The 16,702-nt window shown below is 41.4% G+C and overlaps 1 protein-coding gene and 1 pseudogene across 2 annotated transcripts in view; both read right to left on the bottom strand.

Moving 5' to 3' along the window:
* IFRD1 (interferon related developmental regulator 1) overlaps positions 1 to 16,702 on the bottom strand; it is a 579,560-nt gene that overhangs the window by 89,964 nt on the left and 472,894 nt on the right. For both annotated transcript variants that reach the window (XM_044088679.1, XM_044088680.1), the window contains one exon: positions 6,196 to 6,324. In XM_044088679.1, coding sequence (XP_043944614.1) covers positions 6,196 to 6,324 — 129 coding nt within the window. The remainder of the gene's footprint in view (positions 1 to 6,195; positions 6,325 to 16,702) is intronic.
* LOC122816011 lies at positions 3,259 to 3,390 on the bottom strand (annotated as a pseudogene).

Below are 16,702 nucleotides of genomic sequence, written 5' to 3'. Positions count from 1 at the left end.
TCAGTAGAGGCCTGCGAATCTGAAGTAGCGGGTATCAGGGGCTGCGAAAGCGCCTGAGTACCGGCGAAGTGGCGACTGGCTTAGGAGAAGCATCGTTGGCAACTTTGGACCTAAGCGGCCTGCCTCTGTCTTTATCTTTGTGTTTTTTTGGAATGTCGGAAGTCGGATGGCTTACTGAAGACATACCAGGATAATTGAACCGAGCATCAAAATATTTAGAAGCGAAAATATACCGACGACGGATAGTTCGAGGTTTAAATAAGGCACAAAACCAACAGAGCGGTACGTCGTGGTCAGGGCCTAGACAAGGAATACAGTATGAATGAAAATCTTTATGAGGTATTTGCTTTCCACAAGAAATGCAATTATTTACTTTTAATGACATCGGTTTAGAGCAAGAAAAAGTTTCCCCAATGGGGTACTTAGCTTTTAGTCGAAGACTGGTTCTGAAACTAGAAAACGAAAATTTCAGGAGTCGACCGATCAGCACTTGCAAACTGCTTCTGCTTCAGGCACTGCACAGCAAGAAAGACTGATGTAATGGTATCGGCTGCATGTTTTATACCCCTGACAACCTGACGTCACAGAAGAAGAGACAGCAACTGACGCAGGACCCAAGACTTTGGTAATCAGGCCGACTGAGGGCTACTGCAAGCAGATAACCCAAATGTGATGACTGCAATAGTGAAACACGAAGAACATCTGAACTGTCCTCTGAGTCTGAATCAGAAATCTGAGGAGAAAACCCTGCATCTGTCCCTCCATCCTCCCATTCAGATTCAGAATCTTGAATCTGTTAAGGGAAAGACGTATCCCACTTTCTTTCACCAAAAACTACAAGAAGGATCAACAGCCTAAATTAAACCCTAAGTCAGTCCCAGTAAACTACTACGATCACAGAAAACTGAGGAGTAAATACATGCTTAGTTTTCTGTTTCTTTACCAGAAAATATCATCTCAGCCATAATACTAATGGGGACAGCAGCTTCCTCTCAGATGGGCACAGCATTCTGGCACAACAGGGAAACCTTCTCTGTTCCCTCTCCTAGGACTGACAAGTGTGGCTCTTCCTTGCCCACTGAGGGGATCCTAACAGCCACACAGGATGTAGCTAAACTGCAGTCCAGGTGGCTTCAGGTGCTACACCAAAGGGATCCAAGATAAAAGATGAGTGGTCTGAGGTACAACAAATGGTCACAGCAGAGTCACATACCTGAGGAAAAAGCAGACTACTAACCTGCTGTGGTGGCAAAGACTGTTTACTTAACTTGTTTTTTTTGTTTTTGTTGCTGGAAGAAAGACCGACCATGGGACCAGTAGTTTGTTCTATGGTCAAGCTGAAAATGGTGTCTCTTTCAGGGGGAAGACAAGCAGCAAACTACAAGTTTTTAAAAGTCACTTTTTGATAGAAAAACACAGTTAAAAGCACTTTACAACACTTTTCCAGACCCAGAATAGGAAAATAAGCATAATTTCTCCACAAAATGGCTTCAGTTACTTTACACAACTTTTAAACAGAGAGGAAAAAGGAAGAGTCCTGATTAAAGGGAGGACAGAGTCTATTCCAATCCATTAAAACACAAAACTTCTAGCTTTAAAATAACTGTCATGAAGAGGAAAGGGATAAAATACAAACAGTATTTAGAAAAAGGAAAGGTTTCTCTCCAAAGAGAATGTATCTGCCCAGCACAAAGCCAACCATTATTCCTTATAGGAATTAGAGGAGCATACTCTTCAGCGTCAGTAAAGCTCTAAAGGGCTTGGAACCCAATCTTGTCTTTTAACCAGCTCAGCTCGAGCTGCCTGACAGTCTGGGCGCATGGAAGGCGCCTTCAAGCTTTGAAAGCTGGTCAGCTGCTGTATCCCTAGCAGTATGTAACCCATACAGCTAAGGTTACTGTAGCAGTTATCAATATGATGAATATCAGTCTTCTTACTCCAGGCAGCCCCAGACCTTGGATACAGCAGCAACTCTTAAGCTACAAGAGTTATCTTTTTGAAGGATTTAGCTGGCATAGCTAGGGCTGAGACTGTGCAACACTTTGAGGTCTTTAGTTTGTAAGGAGATGACTTCTTTTGCAGTTTCTTGGCCTTTAAGAAAATGTATTGGGGTTGATAAGGGATCATAAAATTCTCCACTGTGGTGAAGCTCTGTTTTTTCTTCAAAAGGTTGGCCAAGTACAGATCCTGCTGGTCAAAAAGAAAGCTTCCCCTGGAAAGGTGGCCTGGTAAAAATGTAAGCTCTTCCTGTCTACTGTTTCCCATTCCTTCTGTAGCTGCTTAGGCACAGAACTGGGGCAGTGTGTGGCATTTTCCTGCTGATTTCTGTCCAAAGATTTATCTGTTATTACCATCCTCCTGCTCATACAGTCATAGGTGTTTACTAGGCTAATGACCACAAGGCCTTTTTAAAGCCTAGTAATGCATCCCAAATCCAGCAAGTTCTGGTACCCTTGATAAATGTAAGCAGAGGCTTGGGAGATAAATCATTTACAGGCTGCCTGTGTCCATTACAGACATATGTGCCAAACCAGGGATGAACTTCCTGTTCCCCATCCAACTGTCCAAACTGCACTTGAATTAGGTTATGGAGGAACTCTGTTTCACATGGATAGGGAGCCTGTTTCAGAGAAGGGGTAATCTCTGGGACATGCTGCTCCAGCAGGTCCTATTTATATTGCAGGCAAGGTTTAAGTCCTTAGAAAGGGTAATTCTGGTGCTGTTTGTTTTGCGGTTATACAGGAAGTCCATAAGAGTGGGGTCAGACAATGCCTTGTATGCCAGGCACAGATCCCCCATCAACAGTTTGCAGGAGACATAATGCAAGGATAGGGCCCTCAAACAGTCTGCATTATGCCCTGTATTCTTTCAGTGAGGAACCTCTGTGGAAGCTCCAGTTGTTGGAAATGCCTGACTAGGTACATACTAAAGGGGACACCATACTCAATGATAGGTCTGACGAACACCGAATACAGTGGAACAATGCCTTCCTTGAACCTAGATGTGATACCTTTGTTTGTAAGTTCCAGAACATGAAATGATTTCCTCACTACTGTAACCATGTGATGGTCAAAGGCTAAATTACTGTGCATAACTACTGGGTCAGCTTGTAGAGGTGTGTTATCAATATGATAGTTACCAGGGGTGGGTGACTTCCTGACGGATACTATTATGCATTTCTTGGCCTTTAGTTTTAGTGCATGGCTCTGACACCAGTTATTTGTCTGTGTCAGCCCTTCCTAGAGAATATTTGTGTTGGCGGGGTATTCAATGACAGCTCCTAATTTGCAATCATTTGCAAATTCAGTCAGGTCCCCAAATAAAGGACATGAGATATTAAACTGATAAAAAGTACTACACTTGATCTTAGACAAAAAACAAAGAAGGAATGTTAATTTGTTAATGAGAAAGTTCAGAAGTTATTGTCTAGAACCTCTGTTGGTGACCGAGTTGAAGTACTGGCACTTGAGTGGTCTTCTAAAAGGCAAAACAGGACAACATCATTCTTCATTATTTAACAGTTAGATGGACACTTGGATTTGCTTTTAGGCAACGGACACAGGATATAAGATAAACAGCCAAACAATACAAGTGAAAGAACATAACGGTCAGGCTCAGGGGCAAGGCATGCTATTACAGTCTGCATGTGATGTCACAGCATGCACAAGCAATCTGGTCATACTCCTAGGTGTGGGAGCTCCCTAGAAAACAATTCCCATTTCTGAACTCCAATTTACCCCAAATAAAGTTCAGCTGTCCTAGAAGGATTTTCCTGACATACTCAGTTGCCTGCTACAGCAAAAGTCATGGTTCGCAGACAGCTTACAAAGCATCAAGGGGATCTCATTGTTGAAAGGTATTAGTGACAAGAAGGGTACAAAAAAATGTCCACAGCATTGGATATACCATGGAACACAGTGAAGACGGTCATCAAAGTGGAGAAAATATGGGACAACAGTGACGTTGCAAAGAACTGGATGTCCCTCCAAAATTTATGAAAAGACAAGACGAAAATTGGTCAGGGAGGCTGCCAAGAGACCTACAGCAACACTGAAGGAGCTGCAGGAATTTCGCCATGTACTGGTTGTGCACTACATGTGACAACAATCTCCCGTACTCTTCATATGTCTGGGCTATGGGGTAGGGTTGCAAGATGGAAGCCTTTTCTTACACAGAAAACATCCAGGCCCGGCAAAAATTTGCAAAACAATACAAGTCTCCCAAAAGCATGTGGGGAAATGTGTTATGGTCTGATGAGAGCAAAGTTGAACTTCTTGGCCACAATTCCAAAAGGTACGTTTGGTGCAAAAACAACACTTCGCATCACCAAAAGAGCACCATCCCCACAGTGAAGCATGGTGGTGCCAGTATCATGCTTTGGGGTTGCTTGTCTTCAGCTGGAACTGTGGCTTTAGTCAAGGTGGAGGGAATTATGAATAGTTCCAAATATCAGTCACTTTTGGCTCAAAACCTTCATGTGTCTGCTAGAAAGCTGAAGAGGAATTTCACCTTTCAACACGACAATGACCTCAAGCATACATCCAAATCAAGAAAAGAATGGCTTCACCAGAAGGAAATTAAAGTTTTGGAATGGTCCAGCCAAAGGCCAGACCTAAATGCAATAGAAAATCTGTGGGGGTGACCTGAAGAGGCCTGTGCACAAGAGATGTCCTTGCAATCTGACAGATTTGGAGCGCTTTTGCAAGGAAGAGTAGCAAATATTGCCAAGTCAAAATGAGCCATGCTGATAAGACTCCTACCCAAGAAGACTGAATGCTGTAATTAAATCAAAAGGTCTTTCAACAAAGTATTAGTTTAAGGGAGTGCACATTTATGCAACCAGCTTATTGTACGTTTTTCTTTTTTATATTTTTTCCCTAACAGATTGGTTTGTTTTTCAAATGACTTGTACAGGTTATAAGTCACATTAAAGGTGGGAAAAGTTTTGAAATGATTTATTGTGGTCTCATTTTTTATATCACAAAAAACTGCATTTTAACAGAGGTGTGTAAACTTTTTATATTCACTGTATATCTAAAATTAAAGAAAATGAATACATTTTATGATTTAAAAAATTTCAGTGGCATGTCTAAATTAATATTGAAGATAATGAATCTCTGGAGCAATGTGGAAATTAGTTGCACATTGTGCCAAATTATGCTCCCCTGGGGGACGATTAGCACCTTACAGACATACAATCCCGATTCAAAAAAGGAGTTGGCTGAAAAAATTCCACTTAGATCACACTGGAGAGTGAAACACGGTCAAATGAACTCACTCCTTAGTTTCTGCAGCTGCTCTTTTTATTTTAATTTACTGATTTATTTAAAAAAAAACAGAACTTGTTTGCGTCAGAGAAACACAGCCCAAGTTAAGTATTTCAGCAGAGTTACTGAAGACAGAAAGGTCAACTGAGAAAATATAAAGTGTTATATGAAAATCTGTTTTTTTAGAGCAAACAACTAACCCTATTTTCTTTTATTTAAAAACAGATCACCTTTAAATTGTGCACAGACTGTTGGTTACCCACAGCTATTTCCTTCCTTTTCACTTCAAATAATTTGTAACTCACTTGGCTGTTTCTGCTGTGCAGCGACCTTTCCAGTGGTCAGATTCACCATAAAAGAAGATGGAAGGTAAGCTTTGCAGATGTCTCAGTTAACCAAAACAGGAATTCTGGATATATGTGCAGACAAATGCAAACTGGTTGTACCAACTGCAGTATCATATCTCCATCTGAGCAGAGGAGAAATATCTATCACACAGATCGACAGACATTTGCTGGTGTACAAAGTGTGAACATCCATTTCCTAAGCATCATCAGTCAAATAAAGGGACTGAAAACAGAAGTCATACCAAGTTTGCATACAATGCGTTAAAGTCCAGGAAAGAAAACTACTTCATAAACTTCTCATTTTATAAAAAATGCTAACTTCAAAGAAGGCAACACTTTAGATGTGCTATACAAAGTATAGTTATAATAAAAAATAAGTAATAAAAAACAGTAAACAGAATATAGTGACTTAGATTTTTAAAATGTTTATTGATCCATAAGTGGAACATCTTACATTCCCCAAACTGTCCATTCAACTGTAATTAACTCTTCAACTACTTATTTACCATTTTCAAATCTAAATTAGATCATAAAAAAAATATTAATCCTCTTATAGGTTGACATTAGAAAAAGCTTCTTACCTGAAGGTGGTACTGAACTCCTGATCCCAAAATCTCTTTAAAGGTATCATAAGTTAGCTTCTTAACCCAGCTGTCTATATACATCCGCTCGGGCCCAAACCTGACAGTCTCTGATGGAAAGTCTCGTTCCTGTTAAACCAAACGTTATTTGCAGATTAGTGTTTCATTTCAAATTCTATCCATAAGCCAATCTTCAACATGGCTTAAAAGCTTTACATCTCCGTTCTCTTAAAACATTTTGTTCTTTAAGGTCCATCCACTAAACTATGATGGAGGTTATCCAATTATCTGCTCAGGGCTTTTGCCCAAACAGCCATCATCATTCTAATAGCCAACGCATGTTTTAAGCCTGTTTCATCGCTGTGATTCATGTTACACACTACATGTTTGCTACCTGTGCTAAAAGCTATAGCCTATTTAAGACCACGCATTACCAGAGGTGGCCTTCAACTGCACTACATGACCTGACGCAAGGCAACTGTGTTAGAAATTAAGCCAATCCATACAGACAGGCAACTTCATCACACAAAGCTTTACACTACAGAGGAATTTGTGCAACTACCTCTTCATAAGCAATTTATTCATTTTATTCTCTCTACAAATGAGAATTTGCTCGCAACTTATTCCCTTAGTGACCACCCAGTTTTGCATATTAAGTAGAAGTCTTACTGACACACAATCTTAAGCTTAAAAAATTGGCTAGTATGAAAGCCAGCCATCATTTCTTGGAATGTGAGCTAACAGGCAAATACAATTACTAATGGCAGTTTTGTCATAATGTCTGGTGTTGCATCTTCCTCATCATACACAGAACATTTAACACCATTTATCTTCAGGCTCTCAAGTATTTACACTGAAAGTGTCTGTCTGACATCAGACTCTTCGTTGGTTTGCTGGCTTGCCTTCCATCTACCCAGGCATAAGCATTAGTCTCCTCCTCTCATCCACTTCCATCTCTTTCCATCCCATAAGAGAGCTGTCACAACTGTGCTGCCTTGTGCTGTCGGATTTTCTACCACACCATAACTCCCCTCCCCCAACAGACCCCTTATCACCTTACAATCCTGAAATACACGCATGCAGCTAGTCTACCTTCTCCATTCCACATTTCCATCATTCCTTACTTGCCATCTTCTTTCTTCTTTGCAACACTGGAGGCAAAATGTATCATCAATGCAACAGCTACATGTACTGCTCGTACATCAGGCATACCGATTTCAACCCTGAGCATACCCATCTGACTTTCTTCCACAGCCAGTCCTGTCTCAGAGTCTTGTTTCCATTAATCCAATGGTCCCTTATCATTCAAAAACCTCCAAAAATCCCTGCATATTACTGTCTTATTTCTTCGCCCCACCCAGTTCTTCACCAGTACCTTTCCTTTACCCCAGTACTCTTGTCGAAGTTCTTTCAATTTACAGCAGGCATTCTAACCATACTTTTTCCTCATCCCTTGCAACATCTTAACTCCCCATTTTGCTCATCCATTAAAAATAACTTGCTCTCACTGCCCGCTTTTTTCTTGCTTCCAATTTCCAGCCTCAACTTCCCCTCCCGTCCTTCCTTCCATATCCCTCCTATCCACCACTTCAACCACTCTTTCCCTTTAAAGTCTCCATCATCTCTCCTAGGTTCTTCTACTCTCCCAGTCTTGCTCTAGGTCTCTTGCGTAATGGATTACCACCCCTTTTTTTCTAACCTCATACTCCCATTATCACAAGCCAGGTCTGCCATACCTTGCATTATAGCTGCTTACAATATGTACTTGACTTCAGTAACTCTCAACCCCTTTCTCACATACAACTCTTAAGTCTCAACCCCTTTCTCACATACAACTCTTAAGTCTCTCCCAGTCAGTTATGGATTATAACAAGGATGATATGGGTAGCTGCAAAGGACCCTCAAAATCAAGGAGGTTCATAGCCAGCTACTCAGCAAACTCAACAAATAAAAAAAAAAATTATCCTCAGAACTGTCAAGTAATTTTAGTTAGCTTATATGCTGAACATAACTGTAAAGAATAGTGAATAATAAGAAATGTGTAACAATGTTCCTTAAAAGACATTTTTCTTAAAGTGATACACCACAATTATAACAGAAAACAACTAAAAGTATTAAAATACACTTATATTTATAAAAAAGTAACGAAGGGTTCTCCAACGGGTCTTATCTGTCTGACAGAAAGCTTTAGGATGACTACTGATCCTGAAGAGTCTCAGTGATGCATCTGTACAAGGCAGCAAAAAAAGTTCTGAAGATTTTTAATCACTCGGGCTTTTTATACAGTTCACTCCCAAAAGGGCTTGGCCTATAAACAGAGTGACAGTGTGGGAAGGCAGAAAGGCTTTGAAGGCTGGACAGCTGCTGTATCCTTGGCAGGATACAAACCGTAAGCTACTACAACTGTAAGAATGATGAACATTATCTGTTCCACTGAGTCTACTCAAGAACATCTTAGCTGACCGGTAACATTAAAAAAATACATAAATAAATAAATAAAACACTGCAAAGGCAGCTTCCACAACTTTAGATATACTAACTCCGAGATCGCACTACAGGGCGGAAAGAGGTAAATTCCCTTACCCCCAGTGTACTGTGCACCTATGCTTAAGACTAAAGCAACTAAGATATGAATGTGTTTCACATTTTTGTACATAAAAAGGTCTTATACATTTTTAAGATCTGTGTTTGAGTTTAGTTCAAGTACAGGTTTCATTTTTTAACATCTTTTAGCAAAAAGTATTTTTTACATATTAAACATTTTAGATTTTGTGTAGATAATATTTTGTACTACAATTTGTCACCTGTTTGTTTAAATTTAAATGTGCTGTGATGATGTCATTGAATGTTGATTGGCTGGGTAATAGAATTTCATGTTATTTAAATGTTGTTTATACCACCCAACAGTACTCTGATGAAGCCATTGCTATGGTGAAAGCGCTAAGTCGTAGGGATTTTGTGTTGTGTCCTATTAAACTGGTGTTTCCACGTATAAGTTTGGATTTTTTATTTTATGTTCTTGGTTTTTGCTTCGTTTGAAGTGTTGCTTGTTTTTACAAATACACCTACCTCCCAACACTACAACAAAGCAAAACAACACACACGAACACAACAAAACAAATACACACACACCCCCACACCCTCGCTACTTATATATACTAACTCTGAGGTTGCACTAAACACCGAAAGACAGAAAACCTACCACCACACATTCTGCACCCCCCTTGCACAAACACATCATATACATACAAACACCACCACTCTCAACACTGGCACACTCACTCTCTTACCTACCTACCCTAACCCACATCTAAAACTCCCCAACACACTCACAAACCCTCCCCAAAACTCAAAAAAAAAAAAAACACTTACCTAATATGTGCCATCAGTACTGTGGGTTCGATATTCTGCAGTTTTGTGCAACTGCAGATTCGACACTTAGGTTCATAGGTTCATAGGTTCATACTAGGCTATCTGCACGAGGGCATTTACAAGCCTAGCCCATCGTTTTGTGGCTTACGCCACCCCTTTAGTATGGGGAACTATACCCATTATTTTGCTGTGCCTCTGTCGAGCAGTGACACTGAGGTTATCCCTGGGGTATATCTGTGATCTCCCATCCATTGGTCAAGATTTCTCTTGAACAAGGCCAGCGAGGTGCTCTGCCTCACATGTACCGGGATTTTGTTCCACAGCATAGGGAGTCTTTGGGTGATGAATCTATCCCTCCAGCACGTCCTATTAATAGCAGTGTCAAGGTTTAAGTCTCCCACCCTTGTGGCTCTGATGGATCTAGATTTTTTGAGGTGAAGCATATTCATCAAATCTGGGTTTGACATGGCCTTGTATGTTAGGCAAAGGTCACCTCTGAGCAAGGTGGCGACTGAATAGAGCTGGAGTTCTTTCAGTCGGGCAGCATAGGACAGATTTTTGAGACCCTTTATCCTTTTGGTGAGGAACTTTTGTGGCCTCTCCAGCTGCTGCAAGTGTCGGGTCAGATACATTCCGAATGGGGCATTGTACTCAATCATTGGTCTGATGAGTGATGAGTAAAGGGAGACTATGACCTCCCTTGATCTAGATGAGAATCCCTTCATGATAAGGTGGGCAATGTAGAAGGTCTTCCTAACTACTTTAGCTACATGGGTGTCGAATGACAGACTACTATCAACCTGGGTCCCCAGGTCCCTGATAACTTCTTCTGTGCTCAGTGGATTGCCACCTATTTGGTAGCTAGGGTAACCTTGTTTTTCCCGAAGGGTATGACTATGCATTTTTGGCATTTAACTTTAGGCCGTGGCTCTGGCACCAGTTATCCGCTTCTGTGAGACCCTTCTGAAGGATATCTGTATCAGATGTGTTTTCTACTATGGCGCCCAGTTTGCAGTCATCTGCAAACTTTGTCAGCCATAACCCTCCTGTGTTTGCTTGTAATTGGAAAAGTAGATGCCAAACAAGAGTGGGCCCAGGACTGAGCCCTGTGGGACACCACTTGTGACAGGCTTTGAGTCTGACATGGCGCCAGCAACTCTGACCCTGTGGGTTCTGTCACTCAGCCAGTTTGCAACCCATCTTGTGATGTATGGGTTGACATTTAAGCTGATGAGTTTTTCAATGATACCCGAGTGGGGTATTGTATCAAGGCCTTAGCCAGATCGAGGTAGGCTGTATGGACTGCCTTTCCTCATCAATGGCTTTGGTGACTGTTTCAAAAAGTCAACCAAGTTTAAAAGGCATGATCTGCCTTTGACAAAGCCAAACTGGGTTGGATCCAAAGTCTGCAAATTCCCTATGTCTTTATTTATGAGGTCCATTATGATCCTCTCCATGGCTTTGCAGATAAGGCTTGTCAAGCTAATGGGCAGGTAATTTCCAGGGTCGGTGGAGGCACCGCCTTTGTGAAGTGGTACCACAGTTGCAGTGCGCCACTCCCTGGGTACGTATCCAGAGGTAAGACTTTGATTAAACAGCTGTCCTAGCTGTGGGTTTAATTCCTCATTGAGTTCATGGAGCACACAGCCGGGGACACCATCAGGTCCCATGGCTGCTGTGCTTTTTGCTTTGGAGAGAGCAGTTCTCACTTGGGCGCTGGAGATGTTTGGGGGCTGCAATCGTTTGGTATAGATATCTCTCCTTTTGTGGGGGAGGGGGTGGAGAAGTTTGCACTGAACCTGTCAGCCAGTATGTTGGCAATGTCTGTATGATCAGTAATCTTCACATCATTTTGAACTAGCTCTGAGCATATCTGGGAGTTTCCTCCCAGGTTTCTAACATAGCTAAAGAAGGCCTTATGATTGTCTTTTGAGTCTTTAGCTATTTTTCTCTCGAAATTTGCTTTGGATGATTTTATGAGAGCTCTTAGTTTTTTACTTATAGTGATCAAGGGTGTCTTACCTTTTAAGGATTTGCTCTATCTTGTAGTAGCTTCCTCCTTTTGTTGTAGAGTTTGTTTATGGCTGGGGTCCACCAGACTGGACGCTTGCCTTTGGTACAAAGAGTCTTTGTTTTGCTTGGGATTGCCTTATCCATGCAGTCCTGCAGGTGCTGGTAGAAGGCATTTGTAAGTGATTCAGCGGCTTGAGTACTGTTTTCCGCCAGCTCGGGGACCTTAAAGGAGACCACACTAGTCTTTAGAAGTGTGAAGTCGGCTTTTGAGAAGTTCTTTACTGTGGTCTTTTTTATTTCAGGTGGGGGTGGGATGAGGACCTCCAGCGAGATTAGTTTGTGGTCTGATCTCACCAGTGAGGGGTACACCTCCGGTGTTGAACATTGTGCTCCCATGTTCGTGATGATGAGATCAAGTATGTTATCTCCTCTTGTGGGGATGGTGACTAGTTGTTCCATGGCATTTGAGTTTATGAATTCCAGGAACTTTTGGGCTAGGGTGTTTGGGCTTGAGTAGTGTTCCCAGTCTATATTAGGGTAATTGACGTCACCTAGTATGATGGTGTTTGGTGATACATTTATCCCCTCTAGTGTTTTCAGGAAGGCCATGTGAGGTTCCTGAGTTTGTGAGGGTGGCCTGTAACATGCTACAATTTGCAGAGCAGTCTTGCCTATGGTTAATTGCACCTGGATGGTCTCCAATGCATCGTGAGTTGCCACCAGTCTTGAGGTGTGGGTGTCCTTGATGAATATGGATACCCCCCCTCCTTTCTTGGTATTGTCCGGATTTTGGGGCGACGCATGATATGAGGTAAAACCCGATAGCCCTGGGGTGCTCTCAGGAGCCTTGAACCAGGTTTCTGTCACAGCACAGACATCGATGTTCTCCATACTGAGAAGGGCCTCGAGTGCGTGCATTTTGAGATTTAGACTTCTGGCATTGAGCAGCATTACCCTTAGTTTTTTTCCTTTTTTGTGTTCTAGGGTGGTAGGTTTAGAATTTGAGCCTAGCCTAAAAAAGGCACAAAGGGGATGGCAAAACCCTTTGCCAATATCCGAATCCCAGGGTGACAGATGCAAGCCGTCCCTTGAAGCAGCGTGGCTTGTCCAGCATGTCATCCCAGGCAGACAGACACTGGATCCCCTTTGAATGACACCAGTGTTTAAGCCAATTGTTAAAGCTGATCATCTTATCTCTGTATTGTGGCATCATTCTTGGTGAAGGTAGGATACTGCTCAAGGTCAGGGTCATACCTGCCTGGGCTACATAATCAGAGAGCTCCTCAATGTCTCTTTTCATGTAGTCCAAGGAGGTGCGTCTCAGGTCGTTTACACCAGCGTGGACAATGACTGAGTCATATTTGTACCTGCTGTTGAGAGACCTGAGTGCTTGCGTTATGTGGCGGATTCTAGCGCCCGACAGGCAGCTTACTGTGACCTTCTCCTTACTCAGTCTGGTGAGCGGGACATCAGTGTGTCTGACTATGGAGTCACCAATGACTAGTGTGTCTGGCATTGTGTTTGGCCTTAAGGGCTGTGACTGTTTGACACTCTGACTGTGAGGTCTATGTGTTGCAGGTGTTGTGTTCTGAGGTGGTGGTTGTTTGGGTGTCTGCTTTGGTGGCCTCTGCTGTTTTGGTAGATTTTTGATCAGAGCCTCGAGTATGTCTTTGTGTGTTTATGTGTATGATTTGAGGTTGTAATGGTACTATGTGAGACTGGGTCTATAGTGTGTGTGGTAACCTTCTCCTCCTGACTGGTCTTGCCAGTCCTATGTTGAGAGAGCTCAGCCTCCAGTTTGGCCGTATAGTTGCATCTCTCGCATGTATTTGTGTTTTGTGGGAGGAGGAGAGGGTTGTCTGTGTACATGAGGCAATTGTAACATTGCCTCAATATTCCCAGGTTAACCAGCTGAGCAGGAGAGGACACTAGCAACTGATCCTCGACATGCTAGAAGGAATAGACAAAAAAACTTTAAAAAGATTCCGGGGACGTGGGTGACCGAGAAATGGGGGGTTGCCTTTTTGGGGTACTATCTATGACAAGAGTGCCGTATCAAGGTAATAAGTACTGTAGGAGCAAGTGCTACGTTTAACAGATAGAGAATAGTCTACTTGGAGTCAAGTAGAGATGATCTTTTTAATTATAGGATAAGCTGATTAGATCAGTAGTATAGTTCGAGGAAGGTAGTTTTAAGGGAAAATTTGAAGAGTGGACTTTAGGTAGCCCGAATAGTTTAAACCTGCTTAACCGCTGCTGCCCTAGTGTGCAACGGTAGCAACTTCGCGCTAAATTGGGCTAAATCGCGCTAAAGCGTGCTTTATAGCAGGGGCTGGAAAAGACAGGAAATGACCCAAAATGGCCAATAAACTACAAGTTACTGCCTTAAACCACTCCTCTGAGGACAAATGAAGGAGTTATGGAAATGACCCTAGTGGCCAATAAAACTACAGTTTCAAGTCAGTAACCACCTCTCCGGGAGGAAGCTGCTCAATGTTAGTCACTGCCACTGATGAACACAGAGACCCTCCTTCAGCCCAAGCAAAAATGGCCTCACAGAAACTTTCAAACAGTTCAGGAACAGCAAGCCTGTAACTGAACTTTTTTAACTCTCAGAAAAGTGGGAAAAAAGCAAGATTTTTTTTTTTTTTTTGTTTTTTACAGAGATAGCAGAGGTTCACAAGTAATATCAAGTTATAACAGTGCAGTAAATGACCCCACACAAGAGTGCTAGGTCAAGGACAGAAAATATGCAAGTTTTAAGAAAAAAACGATTTAAAATTAAGTGCAAACAGGAAATTCAGCAAACAGCTTTTGGTTGTGCTCTAAATACAGCTACTAATACAGAAATCAAGTTTAACAAGCCAGAAAATGCTCAAGCTAGGCAGCTATGCAGAAAAACTTAGCAAATAAACAGAGAAAAATACTTAAAATCTCAAAAGTGGCTCCCTTCTTCTCTCAGCATTTCTTGGAGGGTGCTTCACCAACAGCCAACAAGCCTGAAAAGACGCTCAAACCACGAGGCAACTAGGTTTTAAGAGAGGAAGATGAAGGAGTTATGGAAATGACCCCTAGTGGCCAATAAAACTACAGTTTCAAGTCAGTAACCACCTCTCCGGGGGGCAGGGAAGCTGCTCAATGTTAGTCACTGCCACTGATGAACACAGAGACCCTCCTTCAGCCCAAGCAAAAATGGCCTCACAGAAACTTTCAAACAGTTCAGGAACAGCAAGCCTGTAACTGAACTTTTTTAACTCTCAGAAAAGTGGGAAAAAAGCAAGATTTTTTTTTTTGTTTTTTACAGAGATAGCAGAGGTTCACAAGTAATATCAAGTTATAACAGTGCAGTTGGTCTCGAGATACTGAAATTTGACATTTCAGTATTTTGAGATTCCAAAGTTTTATATATATATATATATATATATATATATATATATATATATATATGGTTTAATATCAAAATCTGGAACAGCACGAAAGTGAGATGGTCGAATGTGCGTTTTTCAGTTTCTGTAATGCCGAGCTGGAAATGTTCAAATCCTCATTAGATAACAGTTGTGTGCATTCACTAATATGGGATCGACGTTCTGATAACAGACTGCACTACAGTGGGGATCAGGAAATTTACCCTTTTCCTCACTGTAGTGCAATCTCGGAGTTGAAATATATAACATGCGGGGGGAGGGGGGACTTGCCCCCCTTACAAAAATGTTACCAGTAACGCAGACTTTCAACATTGGAACTTATGCTGCTTGAATGTCAATTCCGTGGTTACCATTTCTGACATTTTGGCAATTCTGTATTACCAAATTCAGAAAACAAACTCAATCAAATGTTGAAAATTGTTGTGACTTTTCCACATTTTTGTAGTAAACAGTATATGAATTTTATGGTCAGACAATCCCAAAGAAAAAAACAAAAAGTCAAATCACTGACAGTGCATACATAAAATGTGGTTGACAATGATTCTTTATGAAGGGCACTCACTCATCGATCACATCAGTTAAGTGAACTTGGTGATGAGTGGATGCCTTATGTACTTTACACACAACTAAGGACAGGGAAACCAGTAACATCTACATACTTCAAACACAGCAGCAAGCAAATCCAAGCAATAAACTTAAAGTGAGCAAACATCCAGAACCTTGGAAATGGCATGGTACAATAGTGATAAACACACCACATTTACACACCTGGTTTCCTTCATAACTGAGCATTCCATTTCTTCCTCAGCAGCATATCTTCATAAACATGCTCATGGTGGGCTTTCATTGATAATCACTACAGTGGCAATATCCTGTTATCTTACACAGACCTATCCAAAAATTAGTCTTCTAGCTCCTCATGACTACCGTACCGTGCTCATACTATACTGACACTATGCAAATTTTTCTTGGTTTACATCCCCAACAAACAGCATTAGCTTGAACAGTACTTCTGCACTTAACAGTGAAATTGATATATTTTACTTTGTAGTACTTCTCAATCCACTAAGTTGCACGTGAGCTTTCCCTTTAGTAACTTCTAACTCTGTAAAATCTTAGAATGTATAAATGAAAGTACTGTACATGTAACTACCGGTATGTATGAATGTAAACAGAAATGTAACTACTGTGTGTTTAGCTGGAGCCAAGTATAATGGAATGTAAACAAATCAAGCTGTTCTCCCTGGGCCTCCGTTGATAATTGGTATTATCCAGTTGGACTTGCCCAGTAAACAAAGATATATAAATTAATAAATAAACCGTCTAGTGCAAAGCCATTTATATCTCGTCATTCCCCTGACGTATGCCCCCATGTTGCAGATGGGTGATACTTACACAACTGCTTCTTTAACTCTTCATCCTTGCTTTTTAAAGCCAAAAAGGCACACTAAGAACACTACTAGTTCCAAATATAAAGTCAAGCACTGTACAATTTAAACAACCCCCTTAACCACAGTCTTCTTTCCATATGCACTGCCAGTCCAACTAAATCTACAAAATGTACTGCAGAAAAGTATTTGATCTTCACCTAGACAGATCTCCTCACTAAACACTGACACATGCTTCCTATCAGTCAGTTTGAAATCGATCTACCGAGTTTTACCCCAACCTCATTATCACTTAATTCCTCCTTCAAA

Source organism: Protopterus annectens, chromosome 11.part0, assembly GCF_019279795.1.
Source record: "Protopterus annectens isolate FY-2018-M chromosome 11.part0, PAN1.0, whole genome shotgun sequence".
Lineage (NCBI taxonomy): Eukaryota > Metazoa > Chordata > Ceratodontiformes > Protopteridae > Protopterus > Protopterus annectens.
This window is presented reverse-complemented; position numbering and strand designations above follow the sequence as displayed.